The sequence below is a fragment of the Apteryx mantelli genome, chromosome 6, assembly GCF_036417845.1.
Source record: "Apteryx mantelli isolate bAptMan1 chromosome 6, bAptMan1.hap1, whole genome shotgun sequence".
Classification (NCBI taxonomy): Eukaryota; Metazoa; Chordata; class Aves; order Apterygiformes; family Apterygidae; genus Apteryx; species Apteryx mantelli.
The window spans coordinates 34,355,737-34,372,323 of NC_089983.1; the positions used below are offsets into that span (position 1 = coordinate 34,355,737).

A 16,587-nucleotide genomic window follows, 5' to 3' on the forward strand; every position below is an offset into this window, starting at 1 on the left:
CAATACCATTAAGTGTCATATTGTGGATAGGAATTATTTCTATTTCTGTACATGATGAATTTTAGTTCTTTAACACATGTGTACAATATGGTAAAGTCAGAGTTGCTGTGGGAACCACAGCTTTAGATGTACTGACTTCTACACATATAAAATCTCTACCATAATTATTTTGGATGTTGTTTTATCTTTTATTTTCTGAGCTTTAAGAAAAAAAAAATGCTGCTGCATCTAACTTGCTGCCCAGGTACACTAAAACATATGATTTTATTAACTTACAGATTTGTAGGCCACAATCCTTATAGACAAATTAGAACCAATAGTTAACTGGCAGGGCCAAGCCACAGGTCTTCTTTCCATTTTCTTAAACATTGAAAGTCGCTCCAGGCTCTCTCTAAATGAAGGAATCGAGAAAACTGAAATGAACTCTTTGGTGAGCTGTAATAAAATATTACAGGCAATACACTCTCTCCTGGGAGATGTGGAAGCCCAACTGTTTCAGCTTAGACTGCATAAAGCATTAGAAAATAAACTGTATGAGTAATCTTGTCACTGTAAGAAAGAAGAGAATGAACAAAAGAGGTGGCACAGTAAATCATTCCCATTTCTAATCTTTATGATGCCGTGACATTAGGGCTTAAAAACAGTATGTCAGGTCTTGTGGGGAAATTACACAATTGCTTATTAAGCATTTTGCATTTATCTCTGCTCACCCAATTAGGATATGTCGCTGGCTGAACAACTCAAATTAGAAAAGGCTTCTCTAAATGGTGAGATGTTTTCTGCAGTGGAAGTGAAGAAATAAAGAATCTATTTTTAATTAACATTATTTTGTTTGTCTGATAATTAACTTCTGGCATTTTTTTTTAAAACGTGGTACTAACAAACTCATTATTTTCATAGCTCTGTTAGAATGAAACAAGTTATTTTGAATATTTCTAGTCCAAACAGTACATTTGCAACTTTATAAAACAGAAAAAAAGGGAATGTTAATGTTTTATTTTAAAAACTATTTACATAATTGCACAACTTTAAGCAACGGAGTCTGAAATTAAAAAGTTGGAAATAAAAATGATTTATAACATCTTATTGTGAAATCAAATAGGCTTAATCTTTGCAGCCCAGAACAGCTTCCGACTAATACAGAGTATGCTAGCTATTCTGCTATAAAATTTAGTGCAGACAAAGGACAAAGAAAATGTTGTCTTTACTGCATGATGAAGCAAAGGTAAAACAGTGCTGACCTCACCATCTTATATCAAGGTAAACAACAAAATGGACCTCTCTTGATTAGAAAGTACTTCTGGCAGAAATTAAGATCAACTCTTTACACATTAGTACAGAATTTAAACTTGCTCTAATTTTTCACTCTCTTCGGATGAGCAATTTTTTTTTTGAAAATTCTAACAGCACCATAATGAAAGGAGAAAATGCACTAGGATTTTATAAGGAGATAAATATTAAACTTCATTTTTTTTCTTGGGGTAAGGAAGGAAGGAAAAATTCCTTTTTCTGGTAAGAGAGACATCAATACAGAGTTTTTTTAAAATAACACCAAATAATTTAATATTTTAAATACTATTTTGTAAAGCTTAAGGTCATGCATTTAAGAACATGTATCTACACTGTTAGAACTACTGCAACATATACAGACAAGAAGAGATGTGAAAATCAAATCCCTAAAAATGTCAAATCCCTAGAAATGCCATACTAGCTCAATTCCTTAACTCTATCCTTTGTTCCTCTTATTTGCAGAAAAATGTTCCCTCTTACCAAACAGGACGAAGCCACTAAATGCCTAGCAAATACACACTTCAACTGGTGTTTTAAAAATATGTTTCTTCTCCTCTGCTCCCCAATCCCTTCCCCCCCAAAAGGTGAACTCAGCAGAAGTGTCTAATGCCTCTTGTCCAAATTTCAGAATACCAACTTCCTTGTTGGCAATACTTCTCCAGGTTCCTCCCCCCTGTACCTTGAAGGCATTATCAAACTCTAAAACAATACAAAAAATTATCACACTTACTTTCCTGGTATGACTCATTTATTTTCATGAGAGTTAAATCTTTTTTTCATTATTTCTTTATTACCAGCAGCAATAATGAAAAGAGGAAAACAGCGTGTCTGAGTTGGTAAATTATCATGACAGTTTTGCAAGGCTAACTTCTTAAAGCTGGATAAGCACCTTAACTACATCTAAAAACCTCACATATTCTTAAACAACTAAAGCTTTAATCTATTAGCCAAATGTCTATTTATCCAAAGATTTTGGATTTCCCCTGAAACCATGGCACAAAGATAGCTATACAGTAGCAGGAGTCTGTGATAGAAAACACAAAGAAGGGGCCAAACCACATAGTAGCTTCATGCATATGGATTATCCTGAAGGATAACTGGGCCCAGAAAGATACTGCTTTTCTGTGTCTTTTTTCTGTGTTTTTCTGTCTCTTGATGCAGTAACAAAGCTTTTTCTTTTTTTTTTTTTTAAACTGTTTTGCAAAAAGACTCAGGCTTCTCTGTTGGGTAGCACAGAATAAATAGACAGTGATGCTCACGTGTTTCTCCACCAATTCACACGAACGCTCAGATAACAGTAACTTGCCACTGAGACAAAGCAGATCAGTTTGGCAGGGTGAGGGAAGGAAACCCCACAAATAAAATGATGAATAACAATATGCAAACCTACAGGTACCACTCTCATCTAATGACCCCATACAACTAGAAATTACATGCGACAATCACATTACAGCTACAAACTAATAAGCTTCCTGAAAATATGTTGTCTAAAAACTCACTTCATAATTATAGATTGGAACTACTATGACTGTAAAAATCAGACTTTTGTAAGACATGATTTACTCCGGAGCACACATGCAGTTTTCTTGTTTCTCAACTGGTACATCTGTGTGGAAGAGTCTCATATATACCATTAGCAACAGTTTTCCAGAGACAAACATATTTTTATTGTTTCACTGGGGAGATATCAAGTGTAAAACAATCCTTCAATTCTCCCGTTAGGAATACAGCTAAAACAGTGTATTGTTTGGCACAATGACACAGTAGTCTCTGATTAAAGAGCAGGATTCAAGAAACAACATTAATCGAAATGTCTGTGGGAGTTTGATAAACCAGTGAGCTACAAGTGTGAAACCAAGAAACAAAGGTTACCATTAAATGCAAATGTTTTTACCTGCACCGTATCACATATTCCAACTCTTTCAAAAACATACTTTCAAAATCTCACTTATAAAAACATTCCCTCAAAAATGCTCCCACACTCAAGATACAAGGAAAATTCATTTTTTTCTTTAAATACAGATATACAAGTAAGAGAAAATTCATTTCCCACCAAAATCCGTAAGCTTACCTATTCTAAAGCTGCTGAAGAAGCTATTTGAAAGGTACTGAATATACAGTAAGTGATAAAATTCACTTGCTTCAGCGAAACTGAAAACCAAGTGACTGACTACTAAATTTAATCATTTGGGGGAAGAAATCAGAAAGTAAATTTACAGTGTGATAAAGAAGATTAGCCAACTTTACCTGAAAGTATAAATTTCTTCCAGCCCTCCTTCTTCATCCAAAGTATGCATCAATTTCTTTACCACATGGATGCCTTCCTTCTGCTGCTCAGTTATCCCCTTTCTTGCAAAAGAGTTTCTGTGCACATGAGAATGGGCACTAGCACTTGTACCTCCACCTCCATCATCAGCATCCACTGGAAATGGCAGGCTAAGATCACAAGAAGCCGCAGTTAGTTTATTTTTCTTCTTAACTAAAATAACCAACTAAAAACAAAGCCAAAACTGTATCAGGAGTCACTCTTTAGACATCTAGCTGCAGTCAGATGTATATACAGCTGTAGAGCTTGCAAAACACATGAAGTAATCCTTCAGGTGTACGTAGCTTTAGTAACATCTTGGCTAGTGCATTGCACAAGTTCCGAGTATCACACTTCAGTAAAAATGTGCACCTCCTGGAAGGGGTTAGGAAGCAAAGACAATGCTGATCAGAGAACAAGACCTACAAAGAAAGATGGAACAAAAAGCCTGCAGAGAAGGGAGTGAGAGGGCAGGACAGAGATGTGAGAGTCACTAACTACATAAAAGCTGTTGTGGAAAGGAAGGGAACAATCTGTTCTTCATATTAAGCCTGCGCTCAAATTACATCACGAAGGAGTCAGGTGAGATATTCAAAGAACTGATAAAGGCAGTTCAAACCATGATCTCTGGGACAGACTGCCTGAGGAGGTGGAAGAGTCTCCATCACTGGAAACATTTATAAAAAGATTAGACAAACCCTGTTCAGAAGTGATATACATAGAACCAACATGGGCTGCAGCAGAGGACTGGTTTAGATGACCTGTTAAAGGCCTTTCCAGGCCTGTGATTCTAGGTCAGCTCTAAATGCCAGCAAACAGGTCTTTCTCTGCAGTGGGGCTATTAGATATTTCTGGGATAAATGTTACTTTTTATGAGATTTTAATAGCTTACAACACTAAGTGAATTTCTGGCTGAAAATGACATTTTCCTGCATTTTAAGAATCAGAATTAAAAATTTAGCCAGGGTTTGTAGATAACATGATTTTACTGCTCCTCAAATTATAACATTGAGTTAACTAAGTACAATAACCACAGGAGAGGGAGATGCATATGACTCTACTCTGTTCCCCTGACAATGCCTGCAGATTTTCAACTCTTTTGCCTGATCCCGTTCTGAAAGAACCACATGATACCTTTTACCACATTTCAACAAAGTAAAAGAATTCTAGCATTGTACTATGTTGTCAAAAAAGCAACCTACATTTTATCTAGCTTACTTTCACCTCTTTAGTCCTTATTAAATTTTATCCGTGGAACAACATATAATAAGCAGAGTTAACAATGAGCACAATATAATATCACATACAGCAGAATCAGAGATCAAACTCCTGCAAAGTGTTTGGTCTCTTTTAGGAGGCAACATCCATTGACAGATAGGAAAACTGTATTTTAAAGCCACTATAGGAGCAAAAAGCTTCAGACTCCTGATTCACAGAAGTTAGATTACTTTCATCATACCAAAGCTACACAGTGCTCGGTATGCGCTCCACCCTTGGCAACAGGGAGGAAGACCAACTATCTGCCACAAGTTACAATCTAATCAATAATCAGGGCATGAGAGATGGAAGAACAGGTTGTAACAAAAGAACATGGTTTTGCAAGAAATTATTTTTAACCAGCATCCCAAGAATTATATATTTGTATAGGTATTTCTCAAAGCACCATTTGTTTATGCAGACTGGGAGACAGGGTGTAAATCCGTAGTTGACACTGTAACAACAACATTTCCCTAGTGCTTATATTAGCCATAGGGATTTTCCTTTGCTATGTTGCAGGCAAAGAAAATGAAAAAATGCATCAGAAGTCTCACAGGACAACTAAACTGCAATGTGAACATGTGATGGTAGTGCAAACCTGTATGGAGACGAGGCAGCAGGGGCTTTAAACTGCACTAGCTATCAGAGTAGATAACAGGTCTCTGAAAGACATGTACTCTGGCTGACAGCATGCGCTCAGGTTCATGGTGTTGTGTTTCTACTGCCGATGTTATCAACATAGCTCAAATAAACTAGAAGAGACATGCCAATGCATGTTTCAAGCATGCCTTCTTTTCGCTGTGTAGACAGAACATGAGAATAACCTGACATTTTACATTCGGCCTCTCCCAAGCACAGAAGATTTTCTGTGGAGGATCAAGAGGCATTAGACATTTCTGCTGAATTCACCTTTCAGGGGGGAAGGGATTTTCAGCCAGATTATTCCCATCTACCTTTTCCCTTACACAACCTCCTGTCTATGCCTATATATTAGTTTAACATGCTTTCTAAGAATGCCTCAGTCATCTTGCAGATGGATGCACAAATGGCTTTGATAAATTTATCAAGTTCACAATGTTGCTCCTTAGAGAATGTTGGACTCGGGCAATAAGTACTAAAAATGGTCAGAAGTAAAACAAAAGGTTTAACTTTCTCCAGCAACAAGCAATATAGATTCCAATACCACTATTGATTTTTTTGATCAATGCCTATACCAAGAAAACCAAGGGATTCTGGTCATAATGCTTAAGATACTGCTTCCATCTTCCAACCAAGCCCATCACTACGAACCTATTTTCCTTCTCTTCCCTCTCACTTCCCTCTTGACACCAGAATTATGGTATAAATATTTGCAATACCACTTCATTATTTCTTCCCAGTATCTCTCTTATCTAGAAAGGTCTAGACCGTTGCTGTGACAAGACCACTGTTTCCCAAGCTATTTCTGCCTCATTGTTTCCCACTTCTCTGCTTGTATACAACTTTTGTCTCCTGTTTTAAACTTTGGCTATAAGCTTAACTAGAGAAGAAACCATTATTTTAATGTGTATTTGTACATTACTTAAACAAGGAGACTTAGTTCCTAACTCGAACTCACACACTGTGTAATCCATATAATACCATACCATAATAATACCATATATCTGTATAATTACTTAGAACAATCATATTACATATAGTTAAACCTCTATAGAAACAATACATCAACCACAAAAGCAGGTCCATTAAGATGGCTATTAAAAAAAGAATAATAATTTCCCTATGAAAATGGCAGCGTTTAACAGCCACTTCCATACTTACAAAAATTGAAGCAAAATTCCAGTTTTCTTCAAATTAGCGATGATAATTTCCAGCTGATCCTCACTGACAGGACTGCTAAGGTCTGTAAACAGTTCAATGTGTCTCTTCTCGTACTTCTTTCCTCTTAAAATACCAAAAGAACATTTTATGTGTGTGTTTGTGTGTGCTTGTGTGCGCGTACGTATACATACACATATCTCAAAAATATTATCTAGAAGGCTTTTTTTATATATTCACAAAAATGAAGCTCAAAGTACTATACTTGTAACAAAAAATAAATAAAAGAAGAGGAGATGCCATTCTAAATATGATTGAAATAAACCTATTTGGCAAAAGTTGCTCTTTCTGCTATTGCTAATACTATTTAGGACAAATTAATTTCTTTTATAGGATTTCCTCTACATACACCTCTCCCCCAAAATTGAGGAATGTAGTCCTTTGATTGTATAAATTAACTACATCAAAGCAAGTGGCATTCTCTCAGTTTTCCCCAATGTAGATCTGATGCTACTGAAATACGTTAGGTTGCTATGTATGATATTGAATGTTTTCTTTCCAGCTGTAAACCTGTTCTTGTGAAAGTGTTAAATGTATTTTAAATAGGCGTTGCTGGGGATTTTCCATTCTAGGAAGCTAATTCAGTAGAATCATTGGATAAGAAGGACTTTAAAGCCTACTTAATATGCTAAGCTCTCTCTCAGAAATTAACGTTAAAAATAATGTTCCAACTTGATATGAAGACTTCATCCATGACTATCTTCAGAAGTTAATTTTGCTCTTTGCTCTTATCGAATCTAAACTTACTGACTGGAAAGGCCCACTGTAAAGTCAGTTTAGAATACAACAAGATTAGAAAGTTCTGCCAGCTACAGAACAAAAGCAAATGTCAAGCATAAGTGTGATTTTCTTGATTTTTTCCTCAACAGTATTACCTCAACTGAAAGTAAACCCCATACCAGAGGGTTTGTGCATACTTTACAGGTATTTAAGATTATACTGCTATAAATCCAGTGATTTTAATTCACAACTCAGTTTTAACAGTTAAACTGGTATAGTTTTCCATCCAGATTAGCTTTTATTCATAAAAATACAAACTTGCATCACTGAGTTCAGTCCTCTGTAATCACAATTAGATCATATAATCCTTTTCAAGAGTGTTCAATCTTCATCTTAAAAAAAATTAAGCTTCTCTCCCTTGCTCTGCACTCCTATTAGAGCACCAGTCCACTACCTGTTAGAAACCATCATTTTTATATTCTAAGTATATTCACAGACAACTTTATAATGCTTGTTCTTGTGCCAAAATTATCCTTCAGCTTGAACAGTTTTCTTCCTACTACATATTTTTCTCCCCCACCCTATATATTTACACACTACCACCTATCTCCAGCAGCCTTTATTTTGCGAAGCTGAAGAAACTCAGACTTTCTAGGCTTTTTTTTTAACTTGTAAGATACGCTATTACTCTGATAAATTTAGTATCCCTTTTCGACACCTCTTAACATCTGAATTAATGTTTCTTGAGAACAGATAACAAGAAATGTAACAGTATTTTAAGTGATATCTTCATGCCTTGTACAGTGGCATTAATATTCTCATGTATCTAGTGCAAAACCCTCAGTGGAATCAGAAAGCTCTTAAATTATCTGGAAAAGCTAGATTGCTCCTGGGGACTCTTCAGAGACAGAATCCTGTAGTGATTTTTTTTTTTCTTTTTAAAGCACCTTCCATATTTACACAATACTGCAGTACTGACAAGAAGGCAGATCAGCTCTGACGCTTGGGTTCGGAATTTTTTAAAAGACTGTAGGTTACATACTTACATTGTTTCCTTCTGAAGCAAGTCCATGCATACAATAATTGCATCCAGAACTGAGTAAATTAAAGAAAAATCTCATTTAAAACATGAATCATGTCACAAAGTGACATAAACTTCTGTTCTCACACCCTCAGACATAGGCATACATGTATTTAGGTTTAACAAACAAACCATTTTTGAACAGAGCATTCTTTAAATATCTACTGTGCAAGAAGTCCCTAAATAGTTTGCCTGTCTTAGGATCTTTTTCCCATTTATTCGATGGAAAAGTAAAAAGACTGTTTCAGGACCCGATCCTTTAACTGTCCATGACAGCCTTGAGGAAGCTGAAGCCCAATGAAAGAATAATCTAATTTTTACAGTTACAACCTTATTTGATATCCACAAATAAAATTTACTTGTATTTTTACTACAGAATATCATTTGCTCATGTTAATTTCCCTTTAAGATATCTGCACCTGACATCTCTTGATAATTTTTTTCTCAGAATAATTTTCAACGCGAACACATTTTTATCACTGTGCTCAAACTTGTTCACTCAAAGACAGAATGACTTTACTCCTGGTAAGATACAATTGACTGGCTGTAGGCTTCTCTGAAACAGCTCCCTCTGACAGAAGAGGCAGCAATTAACTTTTTTTTGGGGAAAAAAAAAAGTTGATTTCTTCCCAGAAAGAGGGAAGACAACAAGGTAAACCGGAACATTTTTTAAGTGAAACATGCAAAGGAACGCTCTTCAGATAGCCTTATTTTAACTCTTCATCCCAAATAGCTAACAACAGAATAAACAATTCAAATTAATAAGTGATACTTGACAATGTTAGAAATACTCCATAATGAAACCAATCTGATAAACCTCAAGTGTATTCTGCTTTGTCTGACTTCTAATACTTCTGCTGACACATGACATATTTTGTAAATAACATGTTTATTTAATGAAAAAGCATGCACTAAGTTCTGCAACACTGTATTTAACAGACATACCTTATTTGAGGCCTACAATTGTATTATTGCTATCTTTTTTCTCTTTAATTAATAGAACACTTCATAAGAGCAACAATTCCCTGAGGCCAAGACTCCATCTGCTACCTTATAAGAATGTCAAAAAGCAGCTAATCTGGTTTTGAACACAATTTACAACACCAAATTAGCTGAACTTTGACTGCAGTTACAACTTCAGTGGCGATTCTGGGCCCATTTCACAATGCTACTTCCTGTCTTCTCTGGAGCTGAATCAGTTTAAGAGGTGTTCTACAACAAAAAGGATACAGTCTGCTTGCTCAGAGCCTGGTTGAATCACATTTTGAATATCCTCCAGCAAATCAAAATCTGGCAGCATCAGCGATCTATGTACTGTAATGTTTTGATATTGATCCCCACTAGCAAGGTCATTCCTAGTACCATCTGTGCCAAACAAAACTACAGCGACTTCATCTTTACTCTCAGCAAAAACCTAGAAAAAAGGAAAATACAAAACAGGTAATAAAAACACAGGTAGATTCATACGTACCTATGTTAAGACAGCAAGCTGAACCAATTTTGCAATGGAGGGTGAGTTATAGTGGATTTACTTTTTCAGTGCTATCACAAATGTAATCCTACTGAAATGTAATCACACACGGAGTTTATTAATTTAGATATAACTAAACAGACTGACATGAGGATATCTGGGATACAACAAACAAAACCGGCTGACTTATTCCTCCAAATGAGTCTTCAGTACAGACAATCTTAAGAATGCTGAAAAGTTTTTGAGAAAAAATTACTTCTTTTTTTCCTAAAAACTTCTTTTGGTCTAAAGAAAAAGAGTGACCAATCGAAGCACCAGATCTCATCCACAAAGTACAGCTGAAACGAAGAGAACTGTTATTCCTGCATGAAAAGAAACTACTCCTTACTCATTTCTCATTTACTTCAATTATTAAGAAATGAGGAAAAAATACTTCACGAATGTAAATGTTTCCTTTTCATTTTTAACATTTTTTTAATCACATGTAAAGTCACAAGTACCTGTCGCTGCAAAAACTTTGTCATAACCTTCTTGGCTTGTTCAAGCGGAGACTCCTCACCAGGAGCAGCATTGCCCATTGCAAACCCCACATCCAGACACAGCACTATGGCTGCCTAAAAAGGAGACACAATATTGAATAAGAATGTAAAAGGGCCAATAGGTCACTGCTTGGTCTAACTCGGGAACGTAAGACTGGCTGTACTACTATGGCTTCCAGCGGCAAAGCCAGAACAACCACTGCTACCAGGGGCGCCTCTGCAGTGAGCCCCAGTGTCTGTAGAATGAGCTACGCTCTTAATGACTTGGAGCATGAAATCCCATTTTAATTTAGGGACTTAAACGCCACAAGCTAGCATAGGAATTTTCATTTCTGATCATTGCTTTAACTGATCTATAAACAACAACGCCTAAGTCTTTCCCTCGATTGATTTACAAACCAGGATGTGAATAAAAATCAAACTGTTTCCTCCGTTTTCTCTTATTCAGCATTTATTAATAATGAATATTATCTGCAATGTATTGTCCATTCAACTAGCTTTGTTAAGTTCCTCTAAATTTTTTCATAGACTCTGCTTATCTTGGTTAACCTCAATAATTGCATCATCCAGGCAGAAGGCAAAGTTTTGCCTTGCCACTGCAAGTGACAAAAAGCCAGTTCACATTTGTAGTCACTGACTAAACCAATTTTTAAAACACACATCAACATCTTTTCTTGTGGACAGCAAGTAACTTAAATTACACTGCCCACAAAAAAAAAAAAAAAAAAAAAAAAAAAAAGGTTTGCCAGAATAGAGGAAAGTTAGATATTTTTTAGTTTGGAGACAGTCACCTCGTTTTAAAATACAAAATATATCCAATTGTCTAAAAGCGAAGCTGCCAGAATGATGGGGGCATTAAAACAGAAGACTAAGAGAAACAAGCTTTATAGTCTGCTTTTCTGAGGACTTACTGCATTTGACTCAGCTACATTTCTCTTCCAGAATGCAGTAAAAATTTACTTTTTTTTAAAGTATTCTGAGATCCTCAACTGGAAATCAAAGTGATCTTTTGCTTTTCCATTCAAATAATACTGCAAAGCTATTTCAAGTAGTGCAAGTCTTCTAAAACCAATAGGAATAAAGGAAATAAATAGACATTAAATTACTGTTATGAGACAAACTTAATGGCAGAGCAGTACAGCATTTCACTGTCTGATGTGTTGTCAACATTTGTTAGGTAATGGAATGAGGAATGCACAAACAGTGCCTGGTCCCTGGATACCTTCAGGTGCTGCACATTAACTATTACTTAATCAACCTGAGTACAAAAAGTACTTTGCTTAACTCTTCTGCTACAATTTTTATGACAGTATGTCTTGATAGATGTTACCAAGATCTACTCTTTTTAGAGTAGCTCCTGAGCCATCACAACTGTTTAAGGCAGTCCCTCTATTGAAGATTTCCAGGTAGGATGAGAGTATCTTAGCCAACCCCTGCCAAACTCTTTTAAGAAGTCTCATTTAGGCTGGCTAAGGTGAACATTTTCTCCTTATATTTTTGGAGACTTCTGAGAAAGTGAGGTAAGAGAGATGAAATGGTCATTTTCCATAAGTGACTTTTTATGAAAAGAGTATACAAAAAAAAAAAAAATTGAAGAACAAATTTCCAACAGTTTAGTACCTGCAAAAAAACCCACACACAGTTGGCACATAAAATAAACATGAGTAAAGAGAAACTGCCTGTTTTGCCTTTTTACTCTGTGCACTTGGCAGCACCTACCATAGTCAGTAATGCTCCCTCTTTCACACAGTAACATGATGGTGAGGCAGATCCATACAGAATCTCACACACATGCTTTGCTCCAGGGCCTACATAAGGGCGCTTATCAGCACATGCCACAACAATGTACATCTTAAAGGCAGCAAAGGGATGAACACAAAGAAAAGATTATAAGATTTGGTCTAATCAATTTTGCATGGGCCCACAAATAGTTCCAAGCACATTTTTAAATACCTGTAAGCAAAAAACTCTGATTCTTTTGTCTCCAGATAGACAGGATTTTTTTTTTTTTTTTAAATATCAAGTAAGTAGGAACTGTTTGCCCAGGATAGATGTCTAATGCTCTGTATCAGCAGTTGCCAACCTATTTTCTCATCTTCCTCCTCTTTCCAGAATACATTTTGTACCTCTCCTAGGTACACAGGTACACCTAGCCATAGGTTTAACTGCCTTCCTCCACATACATAGTACATCCATTCCCAGAAAAGGGCAGGGGAAGAAGAGAGTGAGAAAAAGGGCTGTGTAAAAGAACTCCACAAGACATCCTTCACTCCCAGCGCTCTGCTCCTCATTCACCCTTCACTGGTGGATTGCCTGGGAGCTGGGAATTCATGTCTCTGAGGCAGCCAGGTCTGCACAGAGCCTTGGAGTGGAACAAGGCCAGTAACTGTGGCTGCATGAGGTTGTCACAAGAGCCTTGTTACCGCTCCCCTGCCAGCCCGAGGAATGGCAGTGACAAGGTTCTCCAAAAGCCTCAGTAACTGCAGGCCCTCCTCTGCTTGTCACCATCCTGCCTCAACACACACAATGGTTGGTAGCTGATTTAATCCTATTGCCCAAAAGGGGTAAAATGCTCTTTACAGTTGGCAGGATGAGCACAAAGAAACAGCAGGTGCAGGAATGAAGAGCAACCGTTGTGCTTGAGAGAAAATTATCAAGCATCAGCTGCTAACATGCTCTCCTGAAAGACAGCAAACTCGTAGTCCTGTGCCTGTTCAGCTGTGTAGAACCCTGCTTCAAGACAGGAGCAGGGCGCTTGGCCACAAAGGTTTCTGTGATCCTCCTCTATAGGTCTCTTCATCTGTTATTAACCTCTGTGCATCCCCTCTTTGAGCATCCACTACTGCCATTTTCAGGTGCTGTACACTAAGGTACATTTGTAAGACACCCAGCATGAGTGACTGTAGGACAACGTTGTCACACCTGAACTAACATTAACCTACTTTGTTCAAGTACTGATAAGGGTGATGCCTAAAAGCGCCTGTCCTTATCTCCAACCTCTCAGTGCTGAGGCTAGTTATAATAAAGCTAACTGGGATACAACTACAACAGCATTTTAGTCTGCAAAACAGACAAAACCAATGTTGAGCAGATATTAAACTACTCTGTATCAGAAGAGCTTTTAATACAGCTTTTGCCAGCAGGATTCCTTAAACATACCAAACTATGTTTGGTACAAAGCAAAACTATTTCTACCATGATTTCAGCAAGAGCAATGACTATATCTGCACTGCAGTCAAAAGTGCACCTAAGACAGAAAAACTGAAGTCACTTTGAGTTTGCTAGCTTTGTACCAGTAGGCAACTCAGAGATTAGGAGAGGTTAATGGCCAGGGAATTATTCAGTTTCTTAGATGGGTTTTGTGGCTATGGTTCTTGTGCTGTTTGTTACAAAAACCCACATTTGCTCACTTAAGGCAAGCCTGGGTGTTTCCAGACAAGCTGCAACCCCACGCTGACTGCAGTACAGACAAACTAACAGTGGTAAAACAGTTCCCTGAGGTGTACACCAGCGGACCGGCCACTTTCACCCTACGGAAACGCGCTAACAGAATAAACTCGAGGAGCGGCCGAAGCTCCTGGCGCAGGAGGGGCTGCGGAGACACCGAACTGCGCCACGCGGCCCCCAGAACCGGCGGCGGAACGAGGCCCGCGCGGCGGCCTGAGCCGCGCGTCGCCCCCCGCCCCGGGCGCTCTGCCGAGCCCGGGACAGACGGACGGACGGACACCCACCCGCGGCAGCCCGCCGCGAGGCGCCACCGCGGCCGTTACACGGGGGCTCTCCCCCCGTCCCCCGCCTCGCCGAGGCCCGTCGCAAAGGCCGCCCCTGCGGCAGCCCCTCCGCGCGGCGAGCGGAGGCGGCCCAGAGGCTGACGGGATGCTGGAAGACCCCGCCGGTCCTCCTGCCTCCCTCCCTCACCTTGCCGCCGCTCCGCGCCATCTCGCTCGTTCCGGAAGGCTGTGCGCCGCGCTCAAGGCTCCGGCCGGCAACCCGCCTTGCCGCGTCCCCCGGGTACTCGGCGGCGGCGCCGCGCGTTCCGCGGGAGAGGGGGCGCGGCTGGGGGGGGGGCAGCGCCACCTCGCGGCCGGCCGCGGCGCAGGCGGGGCGAGACAAAGGGACGGGGAGGGGCGGTGGGGGCGGGCGGCCTGGCGCGGGCCCCCTCCCCCGCGCGCGGGTCACGCGCGGCCTCATGACCGTTGGGGCTGCGCGGGCCGTAACCGCCGGGAAGGGGCCCCGGGCCCCACGGACGTGCCGGGTAAGCTGCCTTCAGCCCAGGGACACCCCCCCCCCCCAACCCAGATTTTTATTTATTTATTTTTAACGTATTGGCACAACAGCAGCTTTCTCACAGCATTAACCGAGAGACTCTCTCAGCCAAATCATATCCAGGCTCTTGGATAGAACTGAAGCCTGCTGATTTAAAAGTGTCCAAATATAGATTTTTTTTCACGTATTTCTTGGTAACTGTTGGATATTAAATCAGCAGCAGGGTGTTATAGAGACTAGCACATACTTCACTGCATGTACTGAATGCTACTTCTTGTTCTCTATTACCTTCCCTGTATCCTTTGACAATATCATTACTAGTGTTCCTTTTATTCTCAGTGTATTTCAAAAAACACATTATTATCTTTAATTGTTCTGAAAACGGGCTGGAAAGTGGTGATATTGGTATGCCTGGTTGGAGCAAAAGAGTAAATCTCATATAAACGCATCAAAAACCTTGTACCAGATCACTGACCTTACCAACACGCACACTTCTTTTTTTTTTTTTTTTTTTTTAAATCGAGCCGTGCCTGGAGACAAAATCCCATTTCCCCCCCATCCCACATCACCCTGCTTTGGGGATGTTGCTAATTGAGGGATTCTCTCTTCACAGCACTTTGCATATAAAGGAACAGAGCAGCTTGGCAATGTGAGGAACATGTTATGGGAATACGGGAAAAGCTGTCCGCAGCTCCAGGAGAGAGTTGTGCATTGGCTTGCTGAATCTGTCTCTAAGGCGATTTCAGATTAATCAACCAAGGCAATCAGGTCTGCCTATTATTACTATTATTATTATTACTGAGGTTATCTTAGTCCCTAGAAGAGCTTGTCACAGACTAAAAGCCCATTGGGCTAGCAGTCGTACAATCCTGCATCCCAACTGGTGCCTGACATAGAGAACTTGCAGTCTAGGTGTAAAACGAGATGTACACAGACACGTACCAGAAAGTAAGGAGTAACAAGAATTGATCAACTTCATCAGCAGTGGCCTTTCACACACCAGCAGCAAAGCATTTTTTTCAAAGCATCATAATCAATAAACATTTTATTTTTAACTATTTTATGCCAGAGTTAGGGAGTAAAAGCCCAGCCCTGACTGCTGGCACAAAGTATGGACACAAAACCTTTCACAGTCCTCCCAGAATTCTAGATTTGACACAAAAACTGAGTCCCAGGCTTTGGTCCAAGCTCTCATAGCTAGAGCCTTAATTGCAAATGTTACCCACAGAGACATAAATTGGGCATCGACTAGGAACCTCTGCTCTGCTTTGCGGGAAGGTTAGCATGCCTGGCCCAGGTACAGCATTCTGTTCCCTTATGAAGTCTGAGTGAAACTAATGAGACCATGAAACTCCATCTGTGATCTTCCTGTGCATTAGCTCTCAACCTGGCATAAGTGGGGTCTTATAACTCTCTTGCTGAAATACACAAACAATAAACCCAAACATTCCCCTGTCACACCCCCATGCTGCCAAATTCCCTCAGCTATTTCCAACACTCAAAGGAAAACTGGCTAATCATTTCTGAAACAAACTTTAATCGCCATTTCCTTTTCCCTTGCAAGTCTGCACAGAGCTCCCTTGTAGATAGTCATCAGATTTGATTAATGAACTCCATCTGGGGACACTGGGACTTTGTTAGCCTGGATTAAGACTTGAAGATCTTTGCTTATAAATGCTTGCCAAAAGATGCTTGTGATTAATCGGCTATTTTCATTTTACAGATTGCCAGTCTCTGGGTATAAATACTAAATATGTGAAATCTCCCTGGACTCAGCTACCCAGGGTGATCAGCTGCAACC

The 16,587-nt window shown here is 39.3% G+C and overlaps 1 protein-coding gene across 2 annotated transcripts in view; it reads right to left on the reverse strand.

The window, feature by feature from the left end:
* XRCC5 (X-ray repair cross complementing 5) overlaps positions 1-14,525 on the reverse strand; it is a 55,122-nt gene extending 40,597 nt beyond the window's left edge. The window contains exons 1-7 of one of the 2 annotated variants that reach the window (XM_067299235.1): positions 14,439-14,474; positions 10,482-10,595; positions 9,741-9,924; positions 8,476-8,524; positions 6,653-6,775; positions 3,538-3,726; positions 277-391 (exon numbers count right to left, since the gene is read on the reverse strand). In XM_067299235.1, the coding sequence (XP_067155336.1) occupies positions 277-391; positions 3,538-3,726; positions 6,653-6,775; positions 8,476-8,524; positions 9,741-9,924; positions 10,482-10,595; positions 14,439-14,459 (795 nt within the window). In that variant the 5' untranslated portion in view covers positions 14,460-14,474. Of the gene's footprint in view, positions 1-276; positions 392-3,537; positions 3,727-6,652; positions 6,776-8,475; positions 8,525-9,740; positions 9,925-10,481; positions 10,596-14,438 lie in introns of both variants that reach the window. The other variant, XM_067299234.1, reaches the window with a different exon arrangement.
* Positions 14,526-16,587: the final 2,062 nt, after the last annotated feature.